Below are 13,610 nucleotides of genomic sequence, written 5' to 3'. Positions count from 1 at the left end.
TGTCACTTTCAAAATAATAATAATAATAATGGCCATGATTTAACAAATAAGGAAACAGAGGCCCAGAGAAGACAGCACTTACCAGAGACCACGCACCTAACAAAGGTCAAAGCAGATAGAGATATAAGGCTTTAACTTCTCACTCCAGTCTCTGCTCAGTGCGTCACATTAGAATATATAAACACAGGGGCCGGCCCCATGGCTTAGCGGTTAAGTGCGAGCGCTCCGCTGCTGGCGGCCCGGGTTCGGATCCCGGGTGCGCACCGACGCACCGCGTCTCTGGCCGTGCTGAGGCCGCGTCCCACATACAGCAACTAGAAGGATGTGCAGCTATGACATACAACTATCTACTGGGGCTTTGGGGGGAAAAAAAAAACAATATATAAACACATATACCAGATATATATCTGTTTCCTCTAGTTAGAGAAGGAATCCTTAATATTATTTTTCTCCATTGCAAACTGAGTAGATTGAGTAAAATAGGAATCTGATGGGTGACTTAGCTTCTAGGTTTTCATGTTGATGAGATTATTTCCTTCAATATTGCAATATTTCAAAAGTATTTTTTTATTTTAAATTTAGATTAAAACTTAATATTTTAGAGAAATCTTGCTGTGATAGTTAAATGCGCAAAGGAAATTATAGGCCATGTTAATGCTTTTTGCGTTTTGGGACTTTTGTTCCCACCTAACTTCTGTGTTTTCTTCATTTGACAGACTGGGCTCTCCGGGAACCTAATTGTGCTTTCCGTCCTGTACAAAGGAGGGCTGCTGATGGGCAGTGCCCACATGACAGTGGGTGAACTCTCTTCCTTCCTCATGTATGCTTTCTGGGTTGGAGTAAGCATCGGAGGTATATAATTTAAATAGGCTGAAAACTGAACTTTCGCATTACTCCACCTCTCATCAGTTAACTTCAACTGAAAAAACATTTCCTAGAATGTTATTCCAACCTGACTTTGAAAGAAAAAATAAAGGCATGAGTGTGATCCTCCCGCATAGGTGAGCAGTTTCTTGGTTGGGAAGTTGAGGATTTTTGCAGGCCTCTTGTAGCTCGCTGAGCTCAGGGTCATGCTGGAGCAGTATTTTCCAACCTGCATGTTAAGGCAGCTTGTTCCTTCTGGTCATAGAATGGATGCAGGGAGGAGGAAGGATGGTGCCTAGCAGGTGCATACAGGAAACCCGCAGTCCCATGGTGGGGATAGTTCCATGATTGACAAATCACTGGGGAATGAAATTCCTTTTGTACAAAGTCAATCATGCTCAAAACTAGTGAACAATCAAGGAGTATTTATTATAAAGTGCATGAAATAGAGTTGCTTGCTTTTGTCAGTAATCTCTCAGAGTTCAGCTTTTATTGTCCATTCCTGGATGAAGGGAAGCAGGGTCCATGGAGGCAAGGCTGTGTGAAGTCTGTGGAGTTCTCTTTTCTGTACCTTTCCTGTGGCCTAGCCAACAAGGGGCAAATGATTTCCTGCTTTTTGTTATCCTCCCTTTTGAAAATTGAGACACAAAGGTTAGATAAATAGCTTGAAATCTGATGAACGGAACTTGGAACTCAGGTATCCCACGGTGTCACCTCAACCCGAGATTTTTATTTTCAGGGTTATGTGTCTACTGGTTAAAGGCAGAGGCATTTCCTTAGACATCTGCAGGCAAACGACAGTATTTTCTGCACTGAGATTTCCAGAGATCCCTAAAAATAGCACTTTAGTTCTGCTGGCTGGTCTTGAAGAACAACCTGAGAGGACCCCACGATGACGGTGTTGCTCTTTTCTGTCCGTGCCCTGGGTTGAGGCTGCTGGGCTGTAGGGTCCCACACCTGTGTGGTCATGTTCCTTTAGGTCTTCTGTCCTGCCTCTGAGTGGACTTGCCTGCCACCACTTTCCTTTCTGGCCTTTCTGTTCACATTCCACGCTTGACCAGTCAGCTCTCCTCCCTGGCCTCCCCTAATCTTGTGTTTTCTGCCACAGTTGACTTGATCTTGCTTAGTCCCTCCTCTCCCCCACCTGCTTTTTTCCATACTCCTTGACCTGAAAGAAGCCACCTCTGTCTGCCCTCGCTTTTGTCCTGACAGGTTCGCAACTGTGTCTTGCACAGAAATAGGTTGGAAACACAGTTCTAGTCCTCTGGTTACAGAAGGTGCTGCTGAGGCCTTCTGTGTGCAAGATTTTGGGGTAACTCGACTTTCTTAGCCACAGGCTCTCGTACAACTCTGGGCAACTGTCTTTACCATACCTGCCTTGTGGTAATGGAGGGAGGAGTACAAGTGTGGGTAGATCTGTAGGGACTGTTAGCACCAGAGTTTACACCATCACGTTTACAACCTACACAGGTACCTGAGGCTGTGGGAATTTATTTCAACAAGTTGAGTTGGATTTTAAATGCTGCTGTGAAGCTGTTTAATTCTGTGATAAATCTGCAAGCAAGAAATCCTATTTTGGGGCCGGCCCTGTGGCGTAGCGGTTAAGTGCTCGAGCTCCGCTGCTGAGGGCCCGGGTTCGGATCCCGGGCGCGCACCAAGGCACTGCTCGGGCCATGCTGTGGTGGCGTCCCATATAAAGTGGAGGAAGATAGGCACAGATGTTAGCCCAGGGCCAGTCTTCTTCAGCAAAAAGAGGAGGATTGGCATGGATGTTAGCTCAGGGCTGATCTTCCTCACACACACAAAAAAAGAAATCCTATTGTATTTATTAAATAAATAAGAATTTTTATAGGTTGGTCTCTGCTTAGAACAACATACTGAAAAAAATTCTATGTACATTCTCTCCTGAGAGACGGTCAGAAGTGCTGTTTGAAAAAAAGCACACTTAGTTACTTTGTACCAGAGAATGCTCTTACATCTTCCTGTTGAACCCCCTTGTCTTTTTTTCTTATTTTTTTATTAAGGAGAAATTCACATAACATGAAAGTAACCATTTAAAGGTAACATTTATAGTGTTGTGCAACCACTACCTCTATTTATGTTCATTATCCCAAAAGAAAACCCCATAATTGTCAAGCAGTCTATCTCCATTACCCCTCCCTCCTCCAGCCCCTAGCAATCACAATTTGCTTTCTGTCTCTGTGTACTTATTCCAAGTATTTCATATAAGTGGAACCATATAATATAAGGCTTTTGTGTGTTTGGCTTCTTTCATTTAGCGTGTTTTAAAAGTTCACCCACGTTGTAACATGAATTGGTACTTCATTCCTTTTTATGGCTGAATAATATTCCATTGTATAAATAGGCCACATTTTGTTAATTCAGGGCCATTTTGTTTTTGTTTTTCGGAGTCTAAACGCTTTACTATGTTGAACTGCCTCTAATTCTTTCCCATCCCTTTACTTCTTTCTTTCTTTTTTAAATTAATAGACTTTTTTTTTGAAGAGGAATTTTAGGTTCACAACAAAATTGAGCAGAAAGCACAGATTTCCCACATACTCCATGCCCCTACACGAGCATAGCTTCCCCCACTATCAACATCCTCACCACAATGGTGCATTTGTTACACTTGATGAACCTACACTAACACATCATCACCCGGAGTCCATAGTTTACATTAGGGCGCACTCTAGTGTTGTATATTCTATGGGTTTGGACACATGTATGACAGGTATCCACCATTATAGTATCATACAGAAGAGTTTCACTGCCCTAAAAATGTTCAGTACTCTGCCTATTCATCCTTCCCTCCCCTTAACTCCCAGCAACCAATGATCTTTTTCACTGTCTCCATAGTTTTGACTTTTCCCGAATGTCATATAATGGGGATCATATAGTATGTAGCCTTGCAGATGGGCTTCTTTCACTTAGTAATATATTCAAGGTTCCTCCATGTCTTTTCATCACTTGATAGCTCATTTGTTTTTGGCACCAATATTCCATTGTCTGATGTACCACAGTTTATTTATCCATTCACCTAGTGAAGGACATCTTGGTTGCTTCCAAGTTTTGACAATTATGAATAAAGCTGCTGTAAACATCCATATGCAGGTTTTTGTCTGAACATACATTTCAGCTCCTTTGTATAAACACAAAGGAGCGAGATTGCTGGATCATATGGTAAGAGTATGTTTAGTTTTGTAGGAAATTGCCAAACTGTCTTCCAAAGTGGCTGTACTGTTTTGCATTCCCACCATCAATGAATGAGGGTGCTTGTTGCTCCCACATCCTTACCAGCTTTTCGTGTTGTCAGGGTTTTGGATTTTTGTTGTTGTAATAGGTGTGTAGTGGTATCTTGTTGTTTTAATTTGCAGTTCCCTAAGGACATACGATGCAGAGCTTCTTTTCATATGCTGTTTGCCATCTATATATCTTCTTTGGTGAGGTGTCTGTTCAGGTCTTTTGCCCATTTTGTAATCAGATTGTTTTCTTATTGTTCAGTTTTCAGAATTCTTTGTATATTTTAGATACCAGTCTCTTATCAAACATCTTTTGCAAATATTTTCTCCCGGTCTGTGTCTTGCCTTCTTATTCTCTTGACAGTGTCTTTCGCAGAGCAGAAGTTTTTAAATGTAATGAAGTCTAATTTATCAGTTTTTCCTTTCATGGATCGTGCTTTCGTTATTATGTCTAAAAAGTCATCACTGAACCCACGGTCATTTAGGTTTTCTCCTATGTTGTCTTCTAGGAGTTTTATAGTTCTGTGTTGTACATTTAAGTCTATGATTCATTTTGAGTTAGTTTTTGAGAAGGGTGTAAGATCTGTGTCTAGATTCATTTTTCGCCTGTGGCTGTCCAGTTCTTCCAGCTCCGTTTGTTGAAAAGACTGTCCTTGCTCCATTGTGTTGCCTTTTGTCAAAGGCCTTTTGTCAAAGGCAACACAATGTGTTTGCTCTTTTGTCAAAGATCAGTTGATTATATTTATGTGGGTCTGTCCCTGCCCAATGCATTTTTAATTCAATCTGAAGGTTTCAGTCCACTGTATCTTGCACAAATATCCATGAATATATGCACAAATATACCTTAGAAAGAATATTTGAATTGTATTGTTTCAGCTTCCTCACTGACGGAAAGTGTTATAAATGTATGTTCTGACAGTTGATATGGACCAGTGTACTTGGAGTTTGTTTGTTTTAAGTCATTAATTAAATCACAGTTCAAAGGTGACTTTAAGAAGAGATTGTTGGAATATTTAACATTACCAAATTCCTTTTCAGTTTTTAGGATAGTGAAAGTTTTATTTGTTGAGTGCCTGAAAGGGAGGTTTGATTTTGTGGATATGAATTTAAAATGAATATTGGGATATTTTATATTCCTTTAAAGTATGGAATGAGCATTATATTTTATTTGTATTGCTATGTTTTTGACTAGGTAGACTTTCTCTGTAACACTGTGATTTTAATTCAGTGGTTGATTAGTATGACTATATGCATTTGTAAATTCCCTGATCAAACATTAAATCCTTATTAGAAATCAATGAAATTGGAGGAGGAGAAGCTAGAGGAAAATAAGGGTATGAGACAGAAGGAATTCTGAATATGGATTCCCAGGTAGCTGCCTCAAATCCTTTTTTGGAAATAACCGATTTTATATTAAAAGCAAGTTATTGTTACTGTTCCCAGAGGGATGGGAGCGCCAGGTGGCAGTTCCCTGGTACTAGTGATGGATGTGTTTATGGCTTTGCTTCTTGTTCTCAGGTCTGAGCTCTTTCTACTCGGAGCTGATGAAAGGATTGGGTGCTGGGGGACGCCTCTGGGAGCTCCTTGAGAGAGAGCCTGAGGTTCCTTTTAATGGTAGGTCTGAAATGGGTTTGTTCTTTGCTGGGATTAAACAAATGTGGCTTTGGACAGGTAGACCAGCTCCCTGCCCTACCTGTGAAGGACGAAAATGACAAGGATGTCATCCCTGCCACATGGCAGGGACAGGGTCATCAGAGGGGCAGGCAGTGAGGGAGGAAAGACAGTTTCCGGGCGCTGCTGCAGGGCCTGAGGATGTCCCTGGAAGCGTGGAGGCTGACCACACGGTGTGCTGTCCACTGTTTACCCCCTGCAGGTGATTTGTTACCACCGATGGCAGGAGGGAAGCGAATGCAGTCCAGGGGTGCAAATAGGAAGGGTCCGGCCAGTGCACCAGCTTTGTCTTCCTTAGTGACCCTGATGTTTTTGGTTAGGAGGGAGTGTGGCAGGAGGAAAGAAAGAGGGATCACACATATCAAAGCCTCTAAATTTCTTGGCTTTTGGGGGTGGGGTGAGGGAGGCTGGTACTAACCGGCTAGAGCTGGCTCCTTTATCAACAGCTTCCCTGGAAGGTAGTAGTCGGAGCTGTGTGGCCTGGGCCAAGGAGTGCAGGCTCAGGAGAAGTGGCTGTGAGCAGCGACCACTCCCAGCCACTCACTGACTCCCAGGACATTGTCGGTCAGCCCAGGTCAATAAGTGAACACCCAGTATTCTCCAGTATGATAGGCTGGAGGAAATAAGCCCAACTGAGAGAGATTGAGCAGCTTCTTGCCAAGTCAGTAGTGAGGTGACACTGGGACAGAACAGACCTCTGACCCCCTCTAGCTCCGTGGCAGTTGTGCAACGCCCACCTGTTTATCATCATTCTCTGAGGACATTTATTTAGAGTAGATAAGATAAACCCTGGACCAAGGGAGTTACAGAGGCAGTGGCATAGGGAGAAGGCGATTGGGTTTGAAGCCTGGCTGCTCCAAGGGTGGAAGCTGCCTCCACTGCTCGTCAGCTTAGGCAGGTTGTTGTCTCTGAGCCTCAGTGTCCTGTCAGTAAAATGTGGACAGTCACTTCTACCTCTCAGGTCTGGGAGAATCAAACAAGACCGCTTAGGTACAGTGCCTTGTACAGAGTTGGGGCAGGGCAGGCCCCGGTAAGTGTTAGACAGAGGCCGCTTCCTGACTTTCCCGTGAAGAGCTCATACTCCAGGACTAGCTGTGCTGGGGCCGTCACCTATGGTCAGACAAGTGGGAGAACTGAGTTCAGCTGGGAGTTTGATCTTTGTCTTAAGTAATAAGGGTTCTGTCTTGTTTCAGAGGGGGTCATTTTGAACAAGAAGAGTTTCCAGGGTTCTTTGGAGTTTAAGAATGTGCACTTCGCCTATCCAGCTCGCCCGGAGGTACCCATATTCCAGGATTTCAGCCTTTCTATCCCATCGGGATCCGTCACAGCACTGGTTGGCCCGAGTGGTTCTGGCAAGTCAACAGTGGTTTCCCTCCTGCTGAGACTGTATGACCCCATTTCTGGTGAGTGGTTCACCACATGGTAGGATGGGAGGACTCCCCTGAGCCCTTTTCCTCCTGTGTCCTGAGAGAGTATCATATTAGGCCAAGACCTTGTAATGCGAGAGTTCTGCGTGCCTGAGGGTTTCTTCCCAGGAAAGAAATCCCTTAAACAAGTGTCACCTTTAGGGGTATGACAGCTCGTACAGAAGCCCCGTCAGGCATTTTGTATATTTCATGTCTGACCTCTTCAAGTCCAGAGTGACTTCCTGAATTCTACCTACTCATCTCCCATGCTGGTGTCTCCTTCTGATGCGCCCCCGTCCTGGGATGGGGCGGGGGAGGCTGCTCAGCAACTACAAGAAGGTGCCTCCTGTGGAATAAGGACCCCTCTGTGCCCACTACCAAGCTTGTGTGGGACCCGAGGAGCTCCCTAGAAGCCCTCTGACTGCTTCTGCCCATGAGCTGCTCGGGCGTCTGTGCACAAACGGGTCATTTGATGGTCAGTGATTCACTTCCGTGTGACTGCTCCATTGAAGCTACTTTGAGGTAGTGGAGATTTTCTTAATGGATTTTCCTCATTCTGGTTTTTATTTTATTTTTAATTGGATTATAGCATCTTTTTAGAGCAAAGAACATATTATTTTACTTCTTTATATCCTCTTTTTTATTGAGATATAATTATTATATTAGTTATATATATAGTTATATTGAGATATAAATATTATATTAGTTTCAAATTGTACAACATAATGATTCGATATTTGTATATATTGAGAAATGATCACCACGGTTTGTTAACAGCCGTTACCACACGTAGATACAAAGTTTATATCCTTCTTTATATCAGAGCCTGGAGTAGATATTCCATATATATTGATTTAATTTTGGATTGAGAAAACAATGATGTTCCTCAGAAAGAAAACAACTGTTAATAAAAATCAAATCATGAATTTAAAAAGAATATGTCTTTTGGTCTTTGTACCTGTGCTTTTTGGTTAAAACAATATGAGAGCTGGTTATGTGCTGGATAATTATTTGACTCACAGATTCTGACCCTCAGAATCACCAGCTGTGTTAAAATGGATGTTATTACACTGCCTCTGGAGTCACTGTATTGGTTCACTCTCTACTTTCTAGAAAATTCTGAGTTTAGAAAAATCCTAGTGAGGAGGATGCAAATCAGGTCCCACTATTGAGTCTGTAGTTTCTTCATCACAGTGAATAGATCAAGGAGGAAAGAAATGACACGTCAATTCCTGCCTGTAAGGCACTTGCACATTTAAGTCAAAGACCTCAAGTTTTTGCCAGTTTATGAAAATCTACAACTGGCTTGTATAATTCCACACTGATAACTGAAAAGAAATGGCATTTCCTATGTTAGTCACTATCGTCATCGTCACCAAGCATTACTGAGTTCCCTCAGTGTGTAGAATTATTTCTGTTACCTAAGGTCACAGTTACATCTGGTTATTTAAAAGCTCTGCCGCAGTATCAGTCAGATTCTTGGTTGCAAGTAACAGATTCTCCACCTAAGTTTATGCAGGAAGGGATATTTTAAGGAGTAATAAAAGAGCTCAGAAATCACTGGCAGGGTTGAACTTCCAGGACACCTCCCAGAACTTCACCGCAGAACCAAGCCTTCAAGGTAGCTGCTGATGCTGACATGATCAGGATGCTGCCGAATTAGGCAGCCACCGTCATGGGCACCAGCTTCAGAACTGTGACACCTCTGCCGATGTTTGTGCCAGCAAATGGACACCTCCCCTCATTTTGCCCCTCTCTCACCTCTCTTCCGAGTCAAAGCTTTGCACAGGTGCATCTTCTTGTGGAGCCTGAGTCACTCTAGGGACACTCTCTGCGACCTCTGCAGGAAGGGGATCTGGGTGGGTGAACCCGAGGGCTGGTCAGCTCGCCACTGCAGGGAGAGTAGACATGGACGATCCAGAAAGTCCCTTTTAGCTCTGAAATTCTGTGGAATATGTTGGTTTTAGATTCTGTTTAGAGATTTTGAGTATACTTTTATTCTTTAAAGAACTGAGTCTGGAATTTTCCCACCAGATCCTCTCTATGTTTACATTAGTCATTGGCCCCATGATGCTCAGTGACTCTCTCCTTTCCTCTCTCTAAGGAACTATCAGTCTCGATGGCCATGATATCCGTCAGCTAAATCCAGTCTGGCTGAGATCCAAGATTGGGACAGTGAATCAGGTAGGAGGAGAGGGCACCATTTCCGTGTTACTCTTTCTCTTAAAATTGTTTTTGTCATTTGTTTTGTTCTTGGTCTTGAACCTCTCAAAAAAAAAAGGAATGAGAATTTTCCAGATGTATTAAACCAATCTCACATGGCAGGTTGTTTAGGTTTGTAAATAGTGCTGTTTCCCAAAGACCTTAAACACTTGAACCAGGTGAAGCACTGACTTTTTATCAAAAGCTGGGGACCAACATGATTTTGTAATGCAGGTAGTCTAGAGGATGGGGAGAAAATGATATAACTTGTTAGCTTCTACTGACTCTTCCCCAGTTCCCATTTTCATTACCAGCACAGTCTACTGTTTTGCATAATAGGTTTCAGGGACAAGTGAGCAAAGACTATGGCAAGAGCCAGAGTCTCCTTGCAAAGAGGTTGTGGATTTCAAGGCAGAATATCGATGTAATATGGTCGCTTTGATGAGGCTGTTTTCATAAGACCAGTTGGTGCAGCGAAATTTTGACACGGCTGTTTATATTTTTCTTACCAGGCTATGTGCACAGCAGAGAAACCTGAACTCCCCTCATTTCTGAGCCTCTCCCTCTAATGAACTTCCCCTCAGACCCTACCCTCCCCCCACTCCACTGGGTGAGGGGCCAGCGGGGCAGTGTTGGGGGTTGCTTCGTAGTGTAAGGATATCAGTGGTGCATATTATTTAGGGATGGAGAAAAGAAGCTGGAAGTTTATTTGCTTTTTAGGACCATTCCACAAGGTTCTGTCAGATGTCATGTTCTCATCTGGTTTGTGTCTATTTCAAAAAGTAATGGATAGAGTTGCATTCCCCCTTTGTCCTAAGTGGGAGGCAGGCAGCTGGAAAATGCAGATGGGCTTGGGGTCTTCCAGTGCCTTTCAATTCCTCAGGGAGGGAACTCGAATTACAAAGTGCCTACTGTATGCCAGGCACTGTGTGGGTACCTGCTGTGGGATCTCATGTCCTTCAGTGTGGTGGGAACTACAGATGAAGTCAATCCTGTTTGTGGTAAAATATGAATTTTTTAAAAATCTACTGGGTGAATTTATGGAGAATGAGGAAGTAGAACCAAGAAAATAGTATATATTCTTTGGGAGCAATTTAATAGTTTCTTAGATGTAAGAACAGTACTAAGCTCCACTGTATTTATTAGACATACTTGAAGTCTGTTTTGAAATTTGCAATGAATATTTTTTTTTTTTTTTTTTTTTTGTGAGGAGATCAGCGCTGAGCTAACATCAGCCAATCCTCCTCTTTTTTTGCTGAGGAAGACGGCCCTGGGCTAACATCTGTGCCTATCTTCCTCCACTTTATATGGGACGCCGCCACAGCATGGCTTACCAAGCAGTGCGTCGGTGCGCGCCCGGGATCCGAACCAGCGAACCCCGGGCCGCCGCAGCGGAGCGCGCGCACTTAACCACTTGCGCCACCGGGCCGGCCCCTGCAATGAATATTTTTTATTTCCAATTTGTAGGAACCAATTTTGTTTTCTTGCTCGATTGCTGAGAACATTGCTTATGGTGCAGACGACCCTTCTTTGGTGACTGCTGAGCAGGTAGAGAAAGTGGCTGATGTAGCCAACGCCGCTGCTTTCATCCGAAATTTCCCTCAGGGATTCCATACGGTGGTTGGAGAAAAGGGCGTGCTCCTTTCAGGTACCTTTTTGTTACAGTTTTTTAGCAAAAACTCTGTACTCCAAAGAACTCTCCAAACATTTCATATTGCAGTATTATTTTCTAATTAGGCTCTTATCTCTAGAGTCGATGAAATTAGCCTTTCCCCTTTCTAAAATCCCTTTTGTGTGTGGACAGCTCTCCAGGTTCCTTCACTTTCTACCCTAGAAGTGTTCCCAGATTCCCGCTGAGTGTCCCGCTGAGTCATACTCAGCCACAGCAGCTTTTTTCTCGTCTGAGAAAAGATGTGTTTGGCAACTCGAGATTGTCAAAAGTTGTAGAAAATGAGGCAGATACAAGGCGGCAGGATGATTTGTCCAGGGAGGCAAGGACTGTGATTCAGGAACAGAATCAGGAACAGAGCTTGAAAGAGTGCCTTATTCCCCACGTTGACTTTATATGTTAGACCGTGGGTCAACAGACTTTTTCTATAAAGGGCCAGAGAGTAAGTATTTTAGGTTTTATGGGCCACATGTGGTCTCTGTCACATATTCTTTGTTGGGTGTTTTTTAACAACCCTTTCCAAGTACAAGAAGCCCTCTCAGCTTGAGGGCCATGACAAACAGCCCTGGTCCAGAGTGGCCCACAGCGTCGTTTGCCGTGCCCGGTACTAGACGAATGGAGGACGCACAGTCGAGGCACAGTCACTATTCCCTGTGACATCAGAGCACATCTAGTGGATGGTAGTGCATTATGGGTGCCGCATTTTTGGGAGGGAAAGAGAAAACTTATTTTCTATTGCTTTAGAGTGCAAAAGTGGGACCAATGAGTAGAACATAAAGAGAAATAGATTTTTGGTTAACAAAGACGTTTTTTCAATACAAATGTTGAAATGTGCTCCCTTCCACGATGAGCTCTGTGTCACTGGAAGTGTCTGAGCAGAGGAAGTCAGAGTGAAGGCTGCCAGGCTGGACAAGAGCAATAGTCCCTTCCAACTCCAAACTTTTTGCTTGAAGTTAGACCACAGAAAATTTAACACAAAAAGTGTTTTAAGTTTATTGTGTATGATTTTTTTAAACTATAGGCACTAGAGGAGAAAATGTTTTTGATAGATTTGGAAAGTTGCAGGGGTAGAGTCGCACATTGCTGTGGAAAAGTGAACTGCTCCCACATCTCTGAAACACGTCCTTGGGCAGAGAACCAGCTTAAGCTGCTCCTGCTGAAGTTCTTGAGCACTGAGGCGAGGGCCTGGGAGCCACCTGCACTCTGTCCGACGAGCACATCACCTTCCCCCTCGGAACAGATTCCACGTGTCCTTCCCTCTACCGGGATTCTCACGCTCCATTTCAGAGTGAAATAACCAAAGGTTTCAATCCACACATGCTTTCTGGGAGACAGAAGGACATCTAGCATAGATTCCCAGTGCACTGATTGGCACCGAGGATTCTCAGAGCTGACCAGAGCCCTCAGCTGGCTCTGCCCACCTCCCTCAGAGCACTCAGGCCCCCTCAGCACGCGATGTTCGGAGAGAAAGGGCCTTCCCTGCTTCCCCCATTGTGAGCACGGGGTTGCGTGTTTGAGGACAGCTTTTAGCAGCACCGCACATTTCAGCTGTAAATGACGGACTTCTTTTAGATGAAATGATATGATGTCTAGCAATTACTGTCAATAAGGATGTTCAGCCAATAAAATCAACTGAAAAGGAGTGTTTTCACCACCAAAAATAGAACTAAGTTTTCTAAACTGACTAAGTTGGAAGGAGCGAGTCCTGAGTACCGCTGAGACTTGAGCAGTTCTAAGTTAGTAACGAGTTGTGCCCCTGAGGAAAGGGGACGGGAGGTGAGACAGAGCCGAGGCGGGGGAGTGTCACAGACTTGCTGCTTACCTCCGTCTGTCCTGTCTACATTGCCCCCACTCCCACCCCCTAGTTGGCTCCCTTGCTTTTAGTAGAATTTGAGTTTCAAAAAGCTGGGGTTAGAGTGGCCTACTCTATTTGTTACCCCAGTTTCATACATATACAAGAACTACTATATGTGCCAGTTGTTCCCTGGGGCAGGGCAAAGAAGAGAATGAGACGGGAATGGAAGGTGTCAAGAGCAGTGGTCTGAGGTTCAACAGTAGAATCACAAATCCCAGCATCACTGATGCCCTTTGCTCCCATCCGTTTCATGTATGTTCAGAAACCTGTACATATCTTGCGTGTCTGGTTTCCTTGCTACATTGGTTATTCTGTTAGGGGGGCAGTATGTGTAATGGTTAAAAGCATAGCCCTTCACACTGTGTAGGGTCAGACCTCAGCTCTGCCACTTACCAACTGTGGGACCTTGGACAGGTTATTCTGTGCCTCAGTTTTTCTTCTATAAAAAGGGAATAATGACAGTATCTACTGTATAGGATTTTTTTTTAAGATTAAATGTGATAATACATGTAATGCATTTAGAAAATGCCTGGTGCATAGAAACTCCTCAATAAACGTTAGCTATGATAATAATTGTTGTTTTTGTTAATTTTGAGGTCAGTGAGGAGACAGTATATTTAAAAAACAGGTTTCTGTTCTACCATCTGTCCCAGCTATGACTAACTGGAAGAAGCTACCTTCAGATTGCCACATGGCTTGTCAGA

General features: G+C 43.6%; 1 protein-coding gene across 1 annotated transcript in view; it reads left to right on the top strand.

Annotated features, from left to right (window-relative positions):
- The window catches only part of ABCB10 (ATP binding cassette subfamily B member 10), a 35,573-nt gene that overhangs the window by 17,413 nt on the left and 4,550 nt on the right, over nt 1–13,610 (top strand). Inside the window, exons 6-10 of the mRNA XM_058543073.1 lie at nt 717–852; nt 5,622–5,717; nt 6,968–7,177; nt 9,285–9,364; nt 10,850–11,030. Of these exons, the coding sequence (XP_058399056.1) occupies nt 717–852; nt 5,622–5,717; nt 6,968–7,177; nt 9,285–9,364; nt 10,850–11,030 (703 nt within the window). The remainder of the gene's footprint in view (nt 1–716; nt 853–5,621; nt 5,718–6,967; nt 7,178–9,284; nt 9,365–10,849; nt 11,031–13,610) is intronic.

The sequence above is a fragment of the Diceros bicornis genome, chromosome 6 (assembly GCF_020826845.1).
Source record: "Diceros bicornis minor isolate mBicDic1 chromosome 6, mDicBic1.mat.cur, whole genome shotgun sequence".
NCBI classification, from domain to species: Eukaryota; Metazoa; Chordata; class Mammalia; order Perissodactyla; family Rhinocerotidae; genus Diceros; species Diceros bicornis.
The sequence above is the reverse complement of the archived record's forward strand: the minus strand, read 5'-3'. Positions and strand labels throughout refer to the sequence as shown.